Source organism: Xenopus laevis, chromosome 9_10L, assembly GCF_017654675.1.
Source record: "Xenopus laevis strain J_2021 chromosome 9_10L, Xenopus_laevis_v10.1, whole genome shotgun sequence".
NCBI lineage: Eukaryota > Metazoa > Chordata > Amphibia > Anura > Pipidae > Xenopus > Xenopus laevis.
In genome coordinates, this window is record NC_054387.1 from 59224614 (window position 1) to 59242610 (window position 17997).

Consider the following 17997-nt stretch of genomic DNA (forward strand, 5'->3'; position numbering starts at 1 on the left):
CATTTATATTTTCAATTGGCGATCCTTATTATATGGGTATTTATTGCACTGCATTTTATATGGAGGAATTTTGATCCTAATTGATTGGGATGAACGTTTGTGCAATAAGTGTCAATTAAATTGTAGCTTTATAAGTTTATAATTAATTGTGGTTATTCACTTGATTACTGTTAGCACTGCATTTTATTATTAGAGAACCCTTGTGGGTTTAAATTAATGAATGTATATGTTACACTACACTGTATAAAAGTGAAAATTTATTTTTCTGAGTATATATTAAATAACAACATTAGATACCGCGGTTTAGGTCGTAATAAGATTCACTAATCCCCAATTTGTATGCATTATAGTGGTGGGTGGAGGAGAAGGCCACGTGTGATCTAAGATTTAAGATAATTTTATCATTGCTGACCCAAGTCAGACCTCAACAGAGAGATATGGTTATAAATAGGTAATCGGGAGTACTGATTTGCCCTGCTATTACAATAATTATGATAATACATAATAATTATTGTTATTATTATTACTTATAATAAAATGATTCCCCCATTTAATAAAGTTACTTTAATCCCCCTCTCATTATACCCCACCTCTTTCTTCCTACTGTCTACCTTTGCGCTCTCTGAGTTTTTATCGGCAAGTTTATTCTCCCCTCGAGAAAGAACCTATTTATTCCAAATGTAAGTTCATTCTAACTAGGGGCCGCCAGGTGGCAGCGCTAAGCTACACGAGAGCAACGAGTTGCGAGGTTCTTGTCGGATTCCGTAGTGCGTGGCGGAAGTGGGGAAGAAGCAGCCGGAAAGTGTTGCTGCCAGTGAAGCTGACATGGGCAAGAAGGATAAAGCGGACAGAGGTAGAGGTTTTCTCGGGCAGGCGCTGTCACCCTGTGGCCGTGCTAAACTCGGGAGTAGTAATAACAAGTGGGATTTCTAGAATTTGCACGTCATTACACGGGCTGCTTGTAGACAAGGGTTCTGTGTCCCATTAGGGAAAACCCTGTGTAATAGTTAATTGTGAGATATTTGGGCTATATTGTAAATGTGTCCTGTCTGCAACCTCCCAGCGGTTGTTTCACTGCAGGACCCAGCATGTGACAGCCGAATTTGCCGCAGGATTCTACCCTTAAAAAGTTGCCACTGGATTATATAACGCACAGGTCCAGTAGGATTATAGCACTCATAGCTCCCACTGGATCGTACCCCCTCCCACAGGTCCCAATACATTGTACCCCCCACACACACACACGTCCCACTCCCACAGGATTTTACCCCCACCCCCAGTCCCATAAGATTGTATCCCTTCCCACAGGATTGCACCCCCTCCCACAGGTCCCAATACATTGTCCCCCCTCCCCCCACACACACAGGTCCCACTCCCACAGGATTTTACCCCCACCCCCAGGTCCCATAAGATTGTATCCCCTCCCACGGGATTGTATCCACTCCCACTGGATCGTACCCCCTCCCACAGGTCCCAATACATTGTCCCCCCTCCCCCCATACACACACAGGTCCCACTCCCACAGTATTTTAGCCCCCAAAATTTGTAACCGCTCCCATAGGTCCCACAAGATTGTACCCCCTCCCACAAGATTGTACCCCCTCCCACAAGATTGTATCCCCACCCACAGGATTGTATCCCCACCCACAGGATTGTACCCCCTCCCACAGATCCCACTGAATTGTACCCCTCATAAAGGTCCCACTGGATTATACATCCATTGATGGCACATGATTGTACCGTCTCATAGCTATGGGGTGCCACAGTATTATAGCTCTCATAGATGCAATCTTACCAGTTCTGTGGCACTTTTGCTCTTTGTAACAGCCAATTCCCTATAGAGTTTGGGGGAATGGCTTTGTTTTTTTTGAGCTGCACAGTGGAATCTCTATTGCTAAAACATAGAGCTGCCATGTTGCTTCCAACTGCCAGCAGTCCTGTGCCACATTATTTGTAACCTCCCAACAAGTTCCCATGTCTGCTAGGCTCCACCAAGATGGGCTGCTTTCTCTTCTTTTGGGGCATTTTGTAAGTAAATGAGTCACTTTACTGCTCTCTGCTGTAATTTCCCTCCCAGGAGACAAGAAGAAGTCCAAGAGGCGTCACTATGAAGAAGAAGACGAAGAAGAAGATGAACTTCCTGGAGGTGAATACCAGGAAGCTGTTCCTTCTGCTGCGGGAAAGCAAGTGGATGAAGCTGGCACAAAACAGGATGAGTACGGAGCAAAAGACTATCGACTGCAGATGCCTCTGAAAGGGGATCATTCCTCTCGCCCCCTGTGGGTGGTACGTGCCTTATTTTACTCACTGTGAGACTTCCATGGTGTATTGACTATTAACAGTACTAGTATTAGGTGGCAAGCATATTTTGTTAAAGCAAATATCTGGTTCATCCCGATTAAGGCAAATATACCCTAAAGGCACATGGCACAGATTTTATGTTTGTGTATCCTTTTATTCACATTGCAGTTTTATTCACATAATAAATGCACTCCACTGAGTGACAAATCAAATCTTGTCTCCAAATGAGAACAAAACAGCTTCCAGTGTTGGGTAATAGACTCAGTTGCTGCTCTTAATCTTAAAAAAATAAAAAAAAACCTATGAACTCTTCTTAATCTGTGGGCTCTGTGTGCCCTACAGAGCGTTGGAATCTCGCAGCATAAACAGGCAAAAGGAAAGCTGTACCATTAGTCAGTGGAAGGCTTATTTAACCCAAATTACCACTTGGATTTACTTCTCTTTTACGTATATTCTGCTAATCCATTAATCCATTTATTAAATGGACACTTTGTAACAGGGTCCCTGGCTCCTGCCATTCAAAACAGATTGTTTAGACCCCATAAACAATGTTCCCTCTAATTCTTTCTCGGCTGTGTGCACAAAAAATTACTTTGTGCACACATTTTAAACTTGGTGCTATTTAGAGACTGAAAATATCCACTTCCAAATCTCTTGATTAAAACCAGGGTCTGACGTATGTCAGTGCCAATTACATTTATATGTTATAGAGAAAATAACCCCTTATTAACCAATGTATTAAATTACCATTCCCTAGTTAGGGTTAAATTCTAATTTCCTTGGTGCTCCCCCAACGACCCAACAATAACTAACAATTTTAAAAATGAATCAACCATAAATTAGTGTGATAAATTAAACCGCCGTAAAATAGATTGAGGTATCTATAGTGCAAGTGCGCAATAAAATAAGCAATCCCTTGGACTAAAATCCTTAATTGTAAAGTGACTAGTGCTTATGATAATCAATCAATAATCCACAATGAATTAGTACAATTAATTGACCTCCTTCATTTAATTGAGGTATCTAAAGTGCAAATACTCCAATCAATTTATACTGCATTGAGATCCAATACTTAATTCTAAAGTGACTTGTGTTAATAACATTTCAAGGTAAGTTTAACCAATTTACAAAATAAATTATCAACCAGCTCAATTGATTTAAAAGTCAGGAAAATTAAATATGTAGACGGTGCAGTTGTCCCAAGAAACTATCTTGTTTTTTGCTATCTATGGGACACCACAAAGATGGAGATGTCGGCAATACCTGGGGTCTCGTATATTAATCTTTTATCCAAAACCGATCCACAAATGGTGCACTCTGCCGAAGAAAAATTACAAACTCCGCTTGCCTTCATCCATATATTAAAGCATACCTAGTGATACAATGGCTTCAACAGTTCATGTACGTTAACGCGTTTCGTGTTCAAACACAATATTCGGCACTTCCTCATTCTGAGTTCAGTTCCTCAATTGCCATAGTGTGATGTCGCCACGTCATTGTGTAACTCTAACCTCATTGCGTCATCACGTTGAGGCGTTCCACCGAGGGTTTGGCTCAATATCCAATAACACTCTCTTTTCAATAATGCTTGTTCTAAATTACCCTTTCCAATACCTAGGTTAACTTTTTCTACTGCCCACACTCTTATGATTGGAAGGACTCATAGAATGATATCTTTTAAAATGCTGTGCTACTGTAGAAAGTGTGTTATCAGATTTATTGTGATTGCTGGCCGTTTTGATGGAACTGCAATGTTGTTGTATCCTTGTTTTGAGCATTTGGGTTGTCATCCCTATATACTTCATATCGCAGGGACACTATGTAGTAAGTGACACCCTGGCTCTTGCAGTTGATATAATCATTCACTTTGTTTTGTTTTCCAAATCTATCTGTAAATGTGACAACTCTTCGTATTCTATAGCAAATATTGCATTCCCGACATGTAAAGCATCCTCGGTTTTTGATTTGCTGTCTATATTCTTGAAAGTGACTTTTGGACAACATATCTTTTAAATAGGGCTCCTTCTATAACAGGTCGATACCCTGTCTTGTAGAACTGACCTCATAGTACTATCTTCTAATAGTACTGACCAATGTTTGTTTAGATTATCTTGTATTTGGGAACTATATGTGCTGTATGTGGTAATGAACCTTACTGTATTTTCATACAGCACTAGCCACTTTACAATCAAGGATTGAAGTCCAAGGAGTTGTTTATTTATTTGAGCACTTGCAGTTTAGATACCTCAATCTATTGAAAGAAGTTTCATTTATCACACTAATTTATGGTTGATTAATTGTTAAAATTGTTAGTTATTGTTGAGTGAACACCAAGGAAATTGGAATTTAACCCTAACTAGGGAACGGTAATTTAATACATTGGTTAATAAGGGGCACATTTTAAACTTTTGTGCTCAGGTCGTACTTAATACAAAATTTTGTGTTTTCACACAAAATTCTTTGTGCGCACTTAGAGGGAACATTGCCTTTGAGGATTGACAATTGATCCTTCAGAACCATTACATGGTTCTCCAGGTTATGCTAGAGCCCCGTATTTGATATCTTTCCCCGCTAGGTTCTATGGAGCTAAAGTAAGAAAAGTTGCAAAGCTTGTAGAAGTTAACTGTCACCTTTATACACTGGAAGTCAAGTGCACTGGGGATGCCAATTTGTTAACCACCACAGTGAATAAAATTGCTTACTTACTGACAAGGGTTTCCTTCTATCAGTGGATGTGGGGGGTTTAATAATATATTGTATTCATTAGCAGGGGTTCCTGACATGGTGGTACCACCCAGACTGAAATTCTCTTTCCTTGTGCTTTAAAATAACAAACAACTCATAAGTTGCTATGGGTTACTAGAGCTGATTCAAATATTGTGAGTTATTACCTTACACTGCTGTTTCTAAAATTATTGACCCATCTAGGCTTCCCTAAAGCTGGCCATAGATGTAAAGATTTTTAAAAGATCCGATCGTCATTGCGAGACCACAATTATCTCGAAACGATCGTATGAATTGTCCATCGACTAAAGACCAATTTGCCAGGAAAACAAAGCTGCCTGCTTGGCCCTGCAAACATAGATAGATTGCACTGGGACCGACAAAGATTTTTTAACCTGGCCGATCAATTTCCTGACAGATGTCGGCCGACAAATCGTAAGATGTACGATCGTTCGAATCCCACGAACTTCACGATAATTTCAAAGGATTGGTCGGAATTTGGTAAAATCGGTCGTTCGGCAAGAAAAATCTTTGCGTCAATGGGGAGCTTAAGAGCCCACAAGAAATGTTAAAGAAGGAAGGCCACTGTCCAGCACCCAGAGGTGATGTTGGACTAGAGCGAGTGAAAGGAAGCAGCCTTTGATAGATGTATTGATAGACGGATAGATCTGATAGACAGCACAGGACTATAAATTAAAGGATAAAATATGCGCTTAATATATACATTGTATAAGCTTCTCTCTGTAATTTGTACCAGATGTTCCCATTAGCTTAGCTTTGAGAAATAAAAGATGGTCACGAGTTCAAATAACACGGTGTTTGAAAAACACTTTATACGTATACTACAAATCTGCTTTAAAACTCCATAATCTACTTCATATAGAAACTCTGTAACAGATTCTGTGCCTTAGCAGTTTAGACTATTCAGACATCCGAGCGGTTGTTTATTATTGGGGTATCTTCTTGTCAGCACAGCAAGCTCCTCCTTCCTCAGAGAGCAGTATGACTTATTCTGCGTCATTGTAGATAGGACTTAATAAAGATAGTATCAATATAGAAAGTATCAATATAGAAAGTCCTCAGAACATTCAGCATAAGGGAATAGCTTATTGTGTGCCCAAAACATTCCTGCTCTGCATATTTGTATTTATACATATGGAATGGAGTTGCTATATTGTTTCTTTTAGACAGTACAGTATGAGGGTTTAGCTTATTGTGTGCCAAGGAAATACTCAGTTCCCATTGGCTGCAGCTTCAGTGCCTAAAAAGTCCTAGGGGGTAATGTAATACAATTTGCAAAACTTGTGCCAAGTCTGATAAAGAATGGCAACTAAATGCAGAGACAATTTACTGATACAGAGCATTCAGTGGTGTTTCCTGTTTTTTTGCTTGTAATGAGATCCATAAACTGGTTTCACAAGTTACACACAGCTCTGTTGTTGAGATACTTTGCTGTAGTGACAAATTGTTACAAATAGATGATGCCAATGTGTTCTTTGCCAGGCACCCGATGGGCATATCTTTCTAGAAGCCTTCTCCCCGGTGTATAAGTACGCTCAGGATTTCCTGGTGGCCATATCGGAACCCGTGTGCAGGCCTTCGCACATCCACGAATACAAACTCACGGCTTATTCGCTGTACGCGGCTGTCAGTGTTGGGCTGCAAACCAGCGACATAGTCGAGTATCTGCAGAAACTGAGCAAAACTGGGGTCCCTGAAGGGATTGTACAGTTCATTAAGGTGAGTGCGATACCAGGACTTAGGCCAAGGGCAGACAGAGCATTGGCTGCATTTTGTTTTTCAGGCTGAGAGAAGTAGATCCGGGCCCATTGCATGGGTCAATAAGTGGCCAATTCAGTCTGGATGGATGGCAACTTTTAGCAGCCTATGTATTTTAAAGGGAAGCTAAACCCTCAGCTCCCAGACCATTAAAAAGACCCCAATTTATCCCCAAATACATTACCCCCCCTAGTGCCCAAATACATTCCCCCCCCCCTTCATGACTGAAGAACTGCAAAGCAGCACAACAGTGTTGACAGCTGCCTTGTTTGGTTGTATCATTTTCATTCTCTGCTTGAATGGAGGTGACCAACAAATAAGAGAATTTGCACTGGCTCATTATTTTCCCCAACCATGCTAATTAATAGGCATCAAATACAGTCAGCACATGATAGATCTCCTTGAGGCAGATTTATTATTAGAATCTCACCATTCCTGCTTACTTTTCTCCACAGCTCTGCACTGTCAGCTACGGGAAAGTGAAACTGGTCCTGAAACACAACAGGTACAGGAGCTATTGTATATTTCTCTGTTTTTTGCAGTTGCAGTAGAGATGGCTGACATTGAGGGATGGCCGGGGGAGCTGATGTCCTCCTGCTCTCCTGATATATTGGTGAGGACCCAGTGCAGACTTGTTGTTGTCATTCTGAAAGAGAATCTCTTTTCAAGATACTTTGTGGAGAGCACCCACCCGGAAGTCATCCAGGAGTTGCTACAACATACTGTCATCCGAAGCTGCCGACTGCGAGATGCTGAGGGAAATGAAACTGAACTCATCACTGAGACCTTTACAAGCAAATCTGCTGTAAGACCAGAACTGGCACTAGGTTATGCCCATCAACAGGCTTTTTTAAAGCTGTGCTTACTTTCTTTATGTCTCACTCTTACTGAACTATTCTTCTCACACCCTTCCAAGATTTCCAAGACAAGCGAAACTGCCAGTGGACCTTCTACCTCCCAGGTACCAGAGGGGCAAGACAAGACAAATGTGCCTGCTGATTTATATGAGTTTTATGAACAGATGGACAAAGAGGAGGAGGAGGAAGAAGAGACACAAACAGTGTCTTTTGAGGTCAAACAGGTAAAATCTCCTATCTCTGCTACTATTTTATGCTCCTTTTTTAGAAGTTAGTGCCGCTAGCCAACCAAAAGGTAGTAAAGTGGTAGTAACGTTGATCTGGGGCACAGAGGCACATGAAGAGTTTACTTCCCCTTTTTATTCTATTCATACAGAATATAACCAATACTTTTGGCAATTGAGTTAGTTAAATATTCTGTACATTTGCAGGAGAAGATTGAAGAACTTCAGAAGCAGTGCATACAATTGGAATATCCTCTGCTTGCAGAGTACGACTTTAGGAATGACACAATGAATCCGGACATTAATATTGATTTAAAGCCTACAGCAGTGCTACGGCCCTACCAGGAAAAGAGCCTGCGCAAAATGTTTGGAAACGGCCGAGCAAGATCTGGCGTCATTGTGCTTCCTTGTGGTAAGAACTTGTACTGTGAACTAATGCAGATAGTATGCAAATTATAGGCAGGCCTTTTACTAGATATTGTGGTGTATAGTAAATTAACTAGTATACTATCTAGTACAGTCCAACGGAAGCTTTATGATAGGAGACTCTCCGTTTGGGTGCAATGCACTTTATCTCAGTATTTCTTTTATACATACTTATATTACACAAAATATATTGGGTTGCCAGTTTTATGTGAAGTATTTATTTGCAGAGTGGTTCTGAGTAGAGCTGTGTTTCTGCAGGTGCCGGCAAGTCCTTGGTTGGTGTTACAGCTGCTTGTACCGTTCGCAAAAGGTGCCTGGTGTTAGGGAACTCCGCCGTTTCTGTGGAGCAGTGGAAATCCCAGTTCAAAATGTGGTCAACCATCGATGACAGTCAGATATGCCGCTTCACCTCTGATGCAAAGGACAAGCCCATCGGCTGTTCCATTGCCATTAGCACATACTCTATGCTGGGACACACAACCAAACGATCATGGGAAGCAGAGCGTGTCATGGAGTGGCTCAAAAGTCAGGAGTGGGGGCTAATGATCCTAGATGAAGTGCACACTATACCAGGTAATTATTTTGTACCTAGGATTGGAGGAAAGGAGATTTCTCTATCAGCACAGGAATGGTAAATGTGTCCCCCATTCCTACATCACATGCACATAATGAGTGAGCTGGGGCATTTGCTCATTATGTTCATGTGTGAGCTCTAACATTGCAGACCAGTGCAGGTAGCATAGCAACTGCCGGAGGGTGGTTCTTGAGGAAACCCAACTGAAGTGTGGGCTCAATTTGACCGCACCTCGATGGGAAAGCCATTTTTGCCCCTTATGTGATTGCTGTGGAGCTGTTTGCCGATCAATATAAATGGGCAGAATAAATACCGACCGCTAATTAATTCTCCTTTCAGCTAAAATGTTCCGTAGAGTCCTGACCATAGTGCAGGCACACTGCAAGCTGGGACTCACAGCCACACTTGTACGAGAAGATGACAAAATTGTGGATTTGAATTTCCTGATTGGTCCAAAACTGTACGAGGCCAACTGGATGGAGCTTCAGAACAATGGCTATATAGCCAAGGTGCAGTGTGCTGAGGTGAGTGATAAACTGCCATTGCTTTTGGCCACAGATACACTGGGTCAGCATATTTTATTGAAGATAATGTCCAAGTCTCAGACCCCACTGCTGCTAGGCAGTAGTGCTAATCTATGATCTGCTGTGCCGCAGTAAATGATTTACTAACAAATCCACTTTAATTCATGACGTCTTCTGCTCTAAGTCTCTTCAGCTCTTTGCCCTAACTGAGACCTTGCTCTCTCACATGACAATGCTATCGAGTCAGCTCTCTTTTATGGCAACATTAGCCAAGTCCTGTGCCTAACCTTGTGCACTTTTTCATCTCCAATTCGTGCCTGTATGTTAGGCTCCCATCCACTTAGACTGTAAGTTCTACTGGGCAGGGACCTCCTTCCCACTGTCTCTTACCACATAGCACTTAAGCTCTTTGTCCTGATATGATTCTGTATATATTTGTGATTTGTCTTGTATGTATATATATATATATTTGCACTGTACAGTGCTGCAACTCCTTAACAGCGCTTTACAAATAAATTATACATACATACATACATACATACATATATATTAGGGATGCACCGAATCTAGGATCCTTATGCTCGGCCGAACCAAATACGAATCCTAATTTGCGTCCAACCAACGTGTAGGCTGCACACCTTGAAGTCAAATAGAAACCTGGTTGCTAATGCAAAAATAAAGAATAAACTGTGCATAGTGATGGCGCTCACAAGATTTACACAACACCAACAAAATATAAACTTTATTGATCCGACGATTTGGTCCCACACAGTTCTCTCTCTCTCTCTCTCTCTCTCTCTCTCTCTCTCTCTCTCTCTCTCTCTCTCTCTCTCTCTCTCTCTCTCTCTCTCTCTCTCTCTCTCTCTCTCTCTCTCTCTCTCTCTCTCTCTCTCTCTCTCTCTCTCTCTCTCTCTCTCTCTCTCTCTCTCTCTCTCTCTCTCTCTCTCCCCCCCCCCCATCCTGTGATTTATGTAATGCAACATGTTTTATGGCTTCGGCCCATGTTGCACCATTAAATAAATCACAGGCTGGGGAGAGACCGTGCCTGGCAATTCTCAAGCATCTGCTGAGTCTTGGATTCCCCTCATCACGTTCCCAGCTTGTTCCTATTAACTGGAGGTTAAAACTCCCAACTTTTAGGCTGCCCTTTCACATGATGGATATGTTCCTGTCTGTGTACCTTTAAATGAAATTCTTCTAATTAAAAAGAACATGAAGTATTTATGCTAGGAACTCAATATAAGTACCAGACATACTTATAACCGTTGCATAGGCCAATTCCCTGACCTTTATAACTCAGCTTGCAGCCTTGTTCCTTCATTATATGGACAAAGAACTATGCATTGACTTCTAATATACTTAGAATTTACAGAAGGGTGTACATTATTCTTTATAATATATGAGTAATACTCGGAGTTCCCTCTATAACTCAGTCTGCAGTCTTGTGCCTTTATATGGTCACATAACCCCTTTGTGACTTATAATGTCCTTATAATTTACATTAGGCTGTATACTATCCCTATATATGTGATACTCAGAGTTCCATGTATAATTCAACCTTGTGCCTTTATATGTTTCCTGATAAAGAGAGTTACACAAGGTGCATGTTTCAGTGTAACACAGTAGCAGTGTGTTGTTGTTGGTAAGTCAGTGCTAGTCTAATCATTGCGCTGTTGTTGGACTCTTTCCCCATTTATTGAAAAGCAGCCTATTCAGCCAACGAGCCTAGAACGTGTGTGGAATGCTACTCCTATTCTGACTGTGTTTATTCCTCAGGTCTGGTGCCCCATGTCTCCTGAGTTCTACAGAGAATATGTTGCCATAAAGACAAAGAAGCGAATTTTGTTGTACACTATGAACCCAAATAAATTTCGGGCCTGCCAGTTCCTTATTAAGTTCCATGAAAGGAGGAATGACAAGATCATTGTGTTTGCAGACAATGTCTTTGCACTGAAAGAGTATGCCATTCGGCTCTGCAAGTAAGTAACCCAGGAGGGGCTGAAGGGGAGGAAGGATTAAACATGTATTTCCCTGGCTTGGTAGCAAATTTACTCAGGCTTGTGCTCCATTGTTGAGCTTGTGCAGGGTTTATATGGGGGTTCATTCAAGAAGCATTACCCCCCCCCCAAGTTTTAATTATCCCTTTTTTTAAAAAAAAGAAATTTAATGTCAGTTGGACAGTGCAATCTGTACTGTCCAACTAACATCTGCATTCCTTTAATAAAATAATCACCCATGTTAGAGCTATAATTTATTCAGACAGCCAAGGAGTTACCCCCATAGTGCCGTCAAGTTATGATTTTGGGTTTTTGAGTGCTTATTTGTGCTCTGGATACTCCTGAAATTATAGCAGGGTGACTGTCACCCCAATGTTTCTATATATCTGTAACTTTATAAGCTAAGGGAGTCCAGCATAAAGGTCAGTTATGGTGAGATTTGGGTTGAGTGTTTATTTGTGCCCTTGGTACCCCTGGAACCATAGCAGGGTGACTGTTACCCCTATGTTTCTATATATCTTTAACCTTGTTATGAGCTAAGGGCAGTTAGGGTGAGATTTGGGGTTAGTGCTTATTTGGGCACTGGGTACCCCTGCAACTATAGCAGGATGACTGTTACCCCAAGGGGTATGTATATATGTAACCTTGTTATGAGCTAAGGAGGTCCAGTCTAAAGACCAGTTAGGGTTATATTTGGGGTGAGGGTTTATTTGTGCCCTGGGTATACATGGTACTATAGCAGGGCGACTGTTAACCCAATATTTCTAAAGGACAATTAGGGTGAGATTTTGGTTGAGTGCTAAATTGTGCCCTGGGTACCCCTGGAACAGTGTGCAGTGTGACTGTTACCCTGATGTTACTATTTATCTGTAACCTTGTTAAGATGGGCCCTTCGCGTTTCTGTCTTCTGTAGTGCCCTTTGCATGAATGGAAACGACACTTTTTTTTGTAAGCTTTATAAATAGGCCCCTTTGGTGCTTTTGAACTATAGAGAATTCTGTCAGCATTTACCACTCTGACCAGCTAAATTCATTCCAATCAAAGTTATTTTGTTAATAAAATCAGATATGAAATACCAGGACTGAAAGTGCTTATATAGTTCCAGGAAAGCTCTTTTGAAATATATCACTGCTGTTTATTGATGTGAAAAGGGTCTGGAAGGGGCTCAGAAAGCTTTCTTCTATAGCTACACATCAGCCTGACCGTGCCCTGACCTCTTTACCTCTGGAAGGCTTGTGGCCTGTAAGAAAAGAAATAATAGGCCCATAAATCTTTCAGCTTTTAATCAGTGCATTATTCAGTGAAAATAGAAGAGACTACTACAGCTCTGGCTGAAATCAAACTTAGCACCCTAGAGCTGCAAGGCACCACCCCATAAGATGAAATCTTTTTCATTTATACATTTATTTATATTTCTTTAAAGACCTTACATTTATGGTCCCACATCCCAGGGAGAGAGGATGCAAATTCTCCAGAACTTCAAGCATAATCCAAAGATCAACACAATCTTTATATCTAAGGTGGGTCGGTTATATTTACTATTTTGCATTGTGCAGATATTTGGATGCATAGGGGTTAATTTTTGCAGCCAACCTTGTGCTCTTAGCTGTATGGCAACCCATATACCCAACCCCAGCTGCTTGTGCTGGCTCAGGTGGGATTGTCTCTTTTGCAAATAGAAGTGCAGTGACACTCAGCTGTATATTTCACATGGCTACTGACAGCTTCTGTTGTGACTGCGGCCCTGTGGATTTCATGGGTAATATTAAAGGAATACTAAAGTCTAAAAATAATCTAGATAGAAATGCTGTATTATATATTCTGAAATTCTGATACTAGCTCAAAGATTCAGCAGCCCTGTAACAGTAATGATACAGACCTTTAGAGTTGCTCCCAGCAGCTCCCCATTATGGATCTTTATAGGTTATCTTTTGTCGGTGGCGCTGCTAATGGTTATTGTGATCTGGGCTGCTATTGGGAAGCTAAGCTTAGTGGTCAGGTAAATCAAAAGTGAGGGCACTTTTATCATAGAAGTTGATGCTATAGGGCTGATTATGAATCAATTCTGATGCAGACTGCAAAATGCTGTTATGTAATTGGAATCTCAATTCATAACTAATCAGCCTTATATCAGGTATTTTATATTGTCCGTTATATTGTGCATGTGCTGTAAATAAGTAGAAGACAAAGAGCTACTAGGGGGCATTTATGGAACATTCAGTGCTAATGAGCTTGGGATGGCCTTAGGCTAATTGAAAAAGTCGTAAAATATAAGGTGCAGCATATTTACACTAGTTCTTTGTTGAGCTTTCATTTACATTAAATAAGACACTGCTTTATACAGGTAGGGGACACATCCTTCGATCTGCCAGAAGCCAACGTGCTGATACAGATTTCATCCCATGGTGGATCGAGGAGGCAAGAAGCTCAGCGTCTCGGAAGAGTCTTGAGAGCAAAGAAAGGTAAAACTAGTTACAATTTCACCAACACACTAGCATATTGTGAACGAAACACAATCATGTGTCTGAAACATTGGGAACAATAAATTGATTTCTTTCATGGTATAGGTCTGAAGGGCGAGTGAAACACTGGATAATGTGAACTCAACATGAACTTAGAAAACTCCAGTTAACACTGTTTTTTTTTTTTTTCTTTTCCCATAAGCTAGCCAAAGCTTGACGTACTAGAGCCCATTTATCCTATTGTTAAACTAAAGGAACTAATAAACTTTGTAAATGCTACCTGATAAGCAGTTTATTCTGTGAAATCTTCTTAAAGGAGGAACATTCTGAAAAAAAATGCAGAATTCAATCCTAGAAAGCACTTACCCTTTATTTTAAAAGGTACATGTTATGTAAAACGCATGTAAACCGCAGACACCCAGAATAAAACAAATTACAAAGTGGTAGTGACAAGTGCACCACACTCCATTAACACACAGTTAAGAGTCTGGCATCACAGGGCATGCGGGAGACATATAGGGTAAAGCTTCACAATCCAGTAGACAACATTTGCTTTAGTAACCAGCAATATTTATGGGGTTGCAAGCAGAGGAGACTGTCCAATGGCTCGCTTATGAACTGATGGGCGTTCATTTAAAACAACCTTTTCTTCTGGTGCTAGGCAACAACAGATGACACAGGTGGTATATGGAGGCTACAGCATAATGATTCATATGACAATTCCAAAAAAAAAATAGTTGATTGTTGCTGTGGCTGCAACATTATGTCTCTGTGCAGGAATGGTGGCGGAAGAATACAACGCCTTCTTCTATTCTCTGGTGTCCCAGGACACGCAGGAAATGGCTTATTCCACGAAGCGACAGAGATTTCTGGTGGACCAGGGTTACAGCTTTAAGGTATCCGCAGAATACTAGTTGGGTATTTACACAGATCATCAGCTGGGGTAGTGAGGCCTGACCCTAACTTACCCATTCCAACACACATAACTCAGCCCAACTTCTTGCAGCGTTTTTTGTCTGGCCCCCTATATGATCTCAGAGCTGGGCAGGGTGTTAGTGGACATGTCACTGTAGTTGGTGGGGGAGATATGTGTTGTGATGTCACTGGGGGATGCCATAAAGGGAAAGGATGTCATTGAAGGGGACGGTTCTAGTAAAAATGTAGGTCCAACACTTGCCCTCCCACTAGGATCAATTTATCCAAATACACCCCCAAGTTAGTGGTGCACAGGTTGGAATTTGTGAAGTTTTTCATCCTCCACTCCTATACTCTCTCTGTATTCTTCAGTGTGCACATGGCTGTTCCTTGTTGCAGTTTTAGGAGAGGCAGCTGTTGTCTTGAAATACTTCTTGTAAGCCACAAGGAATGTCGCCAGTAATTGCAGTGATGTCACAGAAAGCGAGCCTGCTCAGCTGGCTAGATAGAAGTTGCAGATAAAGTTCACAACAATGTATTGTTCCTTTTCAGGTGATCACTAAGCTTGCAGGGATGGAGGAAGAGGACCTTGCATTCTCCACAAAGGAGGATCAGCACCAACTTCTGCAGAAAGTCCTCGCAGCCTCTGACCTTGATGCAGAGGAGGAAATAGTGGCTGGAGAATTTGGATCCAGATCCTCCATGCAGGTACATGTTCTGGTGTTGGATCATTCAACATTATCATTGGGGTCTGAGGATCTGTATTACAGTGAAATACAACATTGCTACATTATCGCCAGAGTTCACTCACTTATGAAGGAGAGTGATCCATCTGGATTTATGTTTAAATGTGCTATCCTGCCAGCAGCAGCTTTATCCAGTAACCATTTCCATTCCCCCGTAGGTATCTAGACGCATTGGTACCATGAGCTCCATGTCCGGAGCCGATGATGCTGTCTACATGGAGTATCACACACCACGAAACAAGGGAGCATCGAATAAACATGTGCACCCCTTGTTCAAGCGCTTTCGGAAATGAGAAGATGCAGCTTCACCTTTCCATAGCACAATATGGAGTCAAGACAAAGCTACAGACTTGTATCTATTTGTATAAAGTACATTTACAGTTAGACCTTTCAGTTCACTTGGCAAGTGCAGAGCTGACACTGAAGGATTCTACAAACGAGTCTGGTATTTCTCTCAGAACTGCTACATTTTGCTCTATTTATTTGTTATTCCCAATCGGCTGATGGACTAGGATATCTCTTGATAAGTTTCCTTTATACAGTATTCCTGAGGCGAGGAATTAAAAGCTTGTGTTGTTCATGCCACATGTCTGTGATGGCAAATATGGTTTTGGCCTTAATGAAGGTTAAATATATACTCAGGTTGAAGAAGGGGTTTTGCTTAAAAGACCAGTAAAAAAAAAAGTTTAAAAAAAATGTTTCTACATAACGAAAAAATAAACTCAAACACATTTAACTTTAAATTCGCAAAGTCTTTATTAAGAAATAACTAAGATTCTCCGCTTGTGCTCCTCTTCAGAAACGTCGTCCGGTGCTCGATTTCTCCTCCATGCTTTCTATAGGAGATAGCCAGGGAGGCAAAATCGAGTGCAGCACGATGGAATGTCACCCTATCGCCGTTTCTGAAGAGGAGCGCAAGCGGATAATCAGCAAGTTAATTCTTAATAAAGACTTTGCGAATTTAAAGTTAAATGTGTCTTGGTGTTCTGTTTTTTTTTCTCATTAAATACAAACAATAATGGGTAAAGTATGCCGACCTCCAGAGCCAGACCCTGTGGGAAAAAACCTTTTGATGCACTTCTGAAAACAAGGTAGGGCTGTGTGGTTGGTGGCTGCTGTATTTGTCTTTGTAACTTTCACTCTATGATGCCAATTGCCAATCAGGAGTGTGCATACTGGAAGCCAAGAGCAGGCCTTAACAGCCTTTAGTTCAGAGGTGCCCCACAGTTTCCCTTCCCATGATTTAAAATGTATGCCCATAGCCCACATCACTGGCAAGGCATCCTATTCCCATGGCTGGATTGTGCCAACTGGAAGCCCGCACTATTCAATGAGAGCAACTTGTGAAGCCATCAATCACCGGGTGGAGATGTAGGGTCAGTGAGTTGTAGCAACTGCAAAGCAATTTACATTTCCAAATATAAGCTTACAGACAGAAAAGGCTGAGTAAATCAAAAATCTTTAAGTAATAAAGGACCAATTGTCAAACTTCCACTGTCTGTATGATATAGATGCTGTAAATAACATATGTTCTATGCTGTTACTCATTGTAACCTCTGCACAGCAACTGACTAACTCTATAACTACCAGTAAGTCTGAGTGGGTGAGGCATATATGGCCAGTGGTGCTGAACTTTGCACTTGGTGTTGTCACTAGTTCTGCAGAAGGCAGGCTCCTGTCAGTGAGAGGGGACCCACAAACTGCCTGATCTTCCCTATTGACATGTGATTATTCTCTCTGCCAGAGACGACACCTCCTGGAAATTGACTATAATGAGGGTAAGGTTTGCCATAGTTCCTGATTTATATCATTGGCACCAAACATCTGTTATGTGAGTTGGGCCTGCAAAATAGTGATCAGGTGGCAACCCTACAGGTGGGAGCATCTACTTATTCTGATTTCTGTTCAAACTATAAGATCGTAATGGAGGGTGCAGGGGATATATCAGGTTTTAATAACCTGCCCATTTGGGAGCCTGTAAAACAAGTCTGAGCTACTATTTCTTATCGTGAAAAAAGCAAATAACTGAATCCATTCAGGCAGAAAAATGTCTGAAATGTAGCCGCCTCCCAACATTCCATCTCACTGCAACTGTGTCATAATGTGAAGAGAACCATTTGTGCAGGCTCTGCTTTCTGTGTTGTGTTTTGAGCCACTCCAGGCATTTCTGACACCTGATTTTATGATAGCAATTACAACAGACGCATTAATACCCTAATTAATCAGAGTTAAAGGAGCACTGGTGTGTTTGCTTCAGAAACACAACTATACTTTATATAAACACTAGGGATGCACCGAATCCAGGATTCGGTGTAGGATTCTGCCTTTTTCAGCAGGATTTGGATTTGGCTGAATCCTTGTGCCTTGCTGAATCAAATCCTAATTTGCATATGTAAATTAGGGGCAGGTAGGGAAATTACATGATTTTTTATCACAAAAGATTTTGTTTACCACTTTTTCTTTTTACT

General features: G+C 41.2%; 1 protein-coding gene across 3 annotated transcripts in view; it reads left to right on the forward strand.

Moving 5' to 3' along the window:
* Positions 1-699: 699 nt before the first annotated feature.
* The window catches only part of ercc3.L (excision repair cross-complementation group 3 L homeolog), a 54067-nt gene continuing 36769 nt past the window's right edge, over positions 700-17997 (forward strand). Inside the window, exons 1-15 of one of the 3 annotated variants that reach the window (XM_018235647.2) lie at positions 700-853; positions 2078-2286; positions 6529-6765; positions 7260-7309; positions 7474-7609; positions 7721-7885; positions 8093-8297; positions 8570-8884; positions 9225-9409; positions 11186-11388; positions 12830-12926; positions 13751-13868; positions 14646-14764; positions 15336-15491; positions 15688-17021. In XM_018235647.2, the coding sequence (XP_018091136.1) occupies positions 826-853; positions 2078-2286; positions 6529-6765; positions 7260-7309; positions 7474-7609; positions 7721-7885; positions 8093-8297; positions 8570-8884; positions 9225-9409; positions 11186-11388; positions 12830-12926; positions 13751-13868; positions 14646-14764; positions 15336-15491; positions 15688-15822 (2358 nt within the window). In that variant the 5' untranslated portion in view covers positions 700-825 and the 3' untranslated portion in view covers positions 15823-17021. Of the gene's footprint in view, positions 854-2077; positions 2287-6528; positions 6766-7259; positions 7310-7473; positions 7610-7720; positions 7886-8092; positions 8298-8569; positions 8885-9224; positions 9410-11185; positions 11389-12829; positions 12927-13750; positions 13869-14645; positions 14765-15335; positions 15492-15687; positions 17022-17997 lie in introns of those variants that run through there. The other 2 variants (XM_018235650.2, XM_041577205.1) reach the window with 2 other exon arrangements.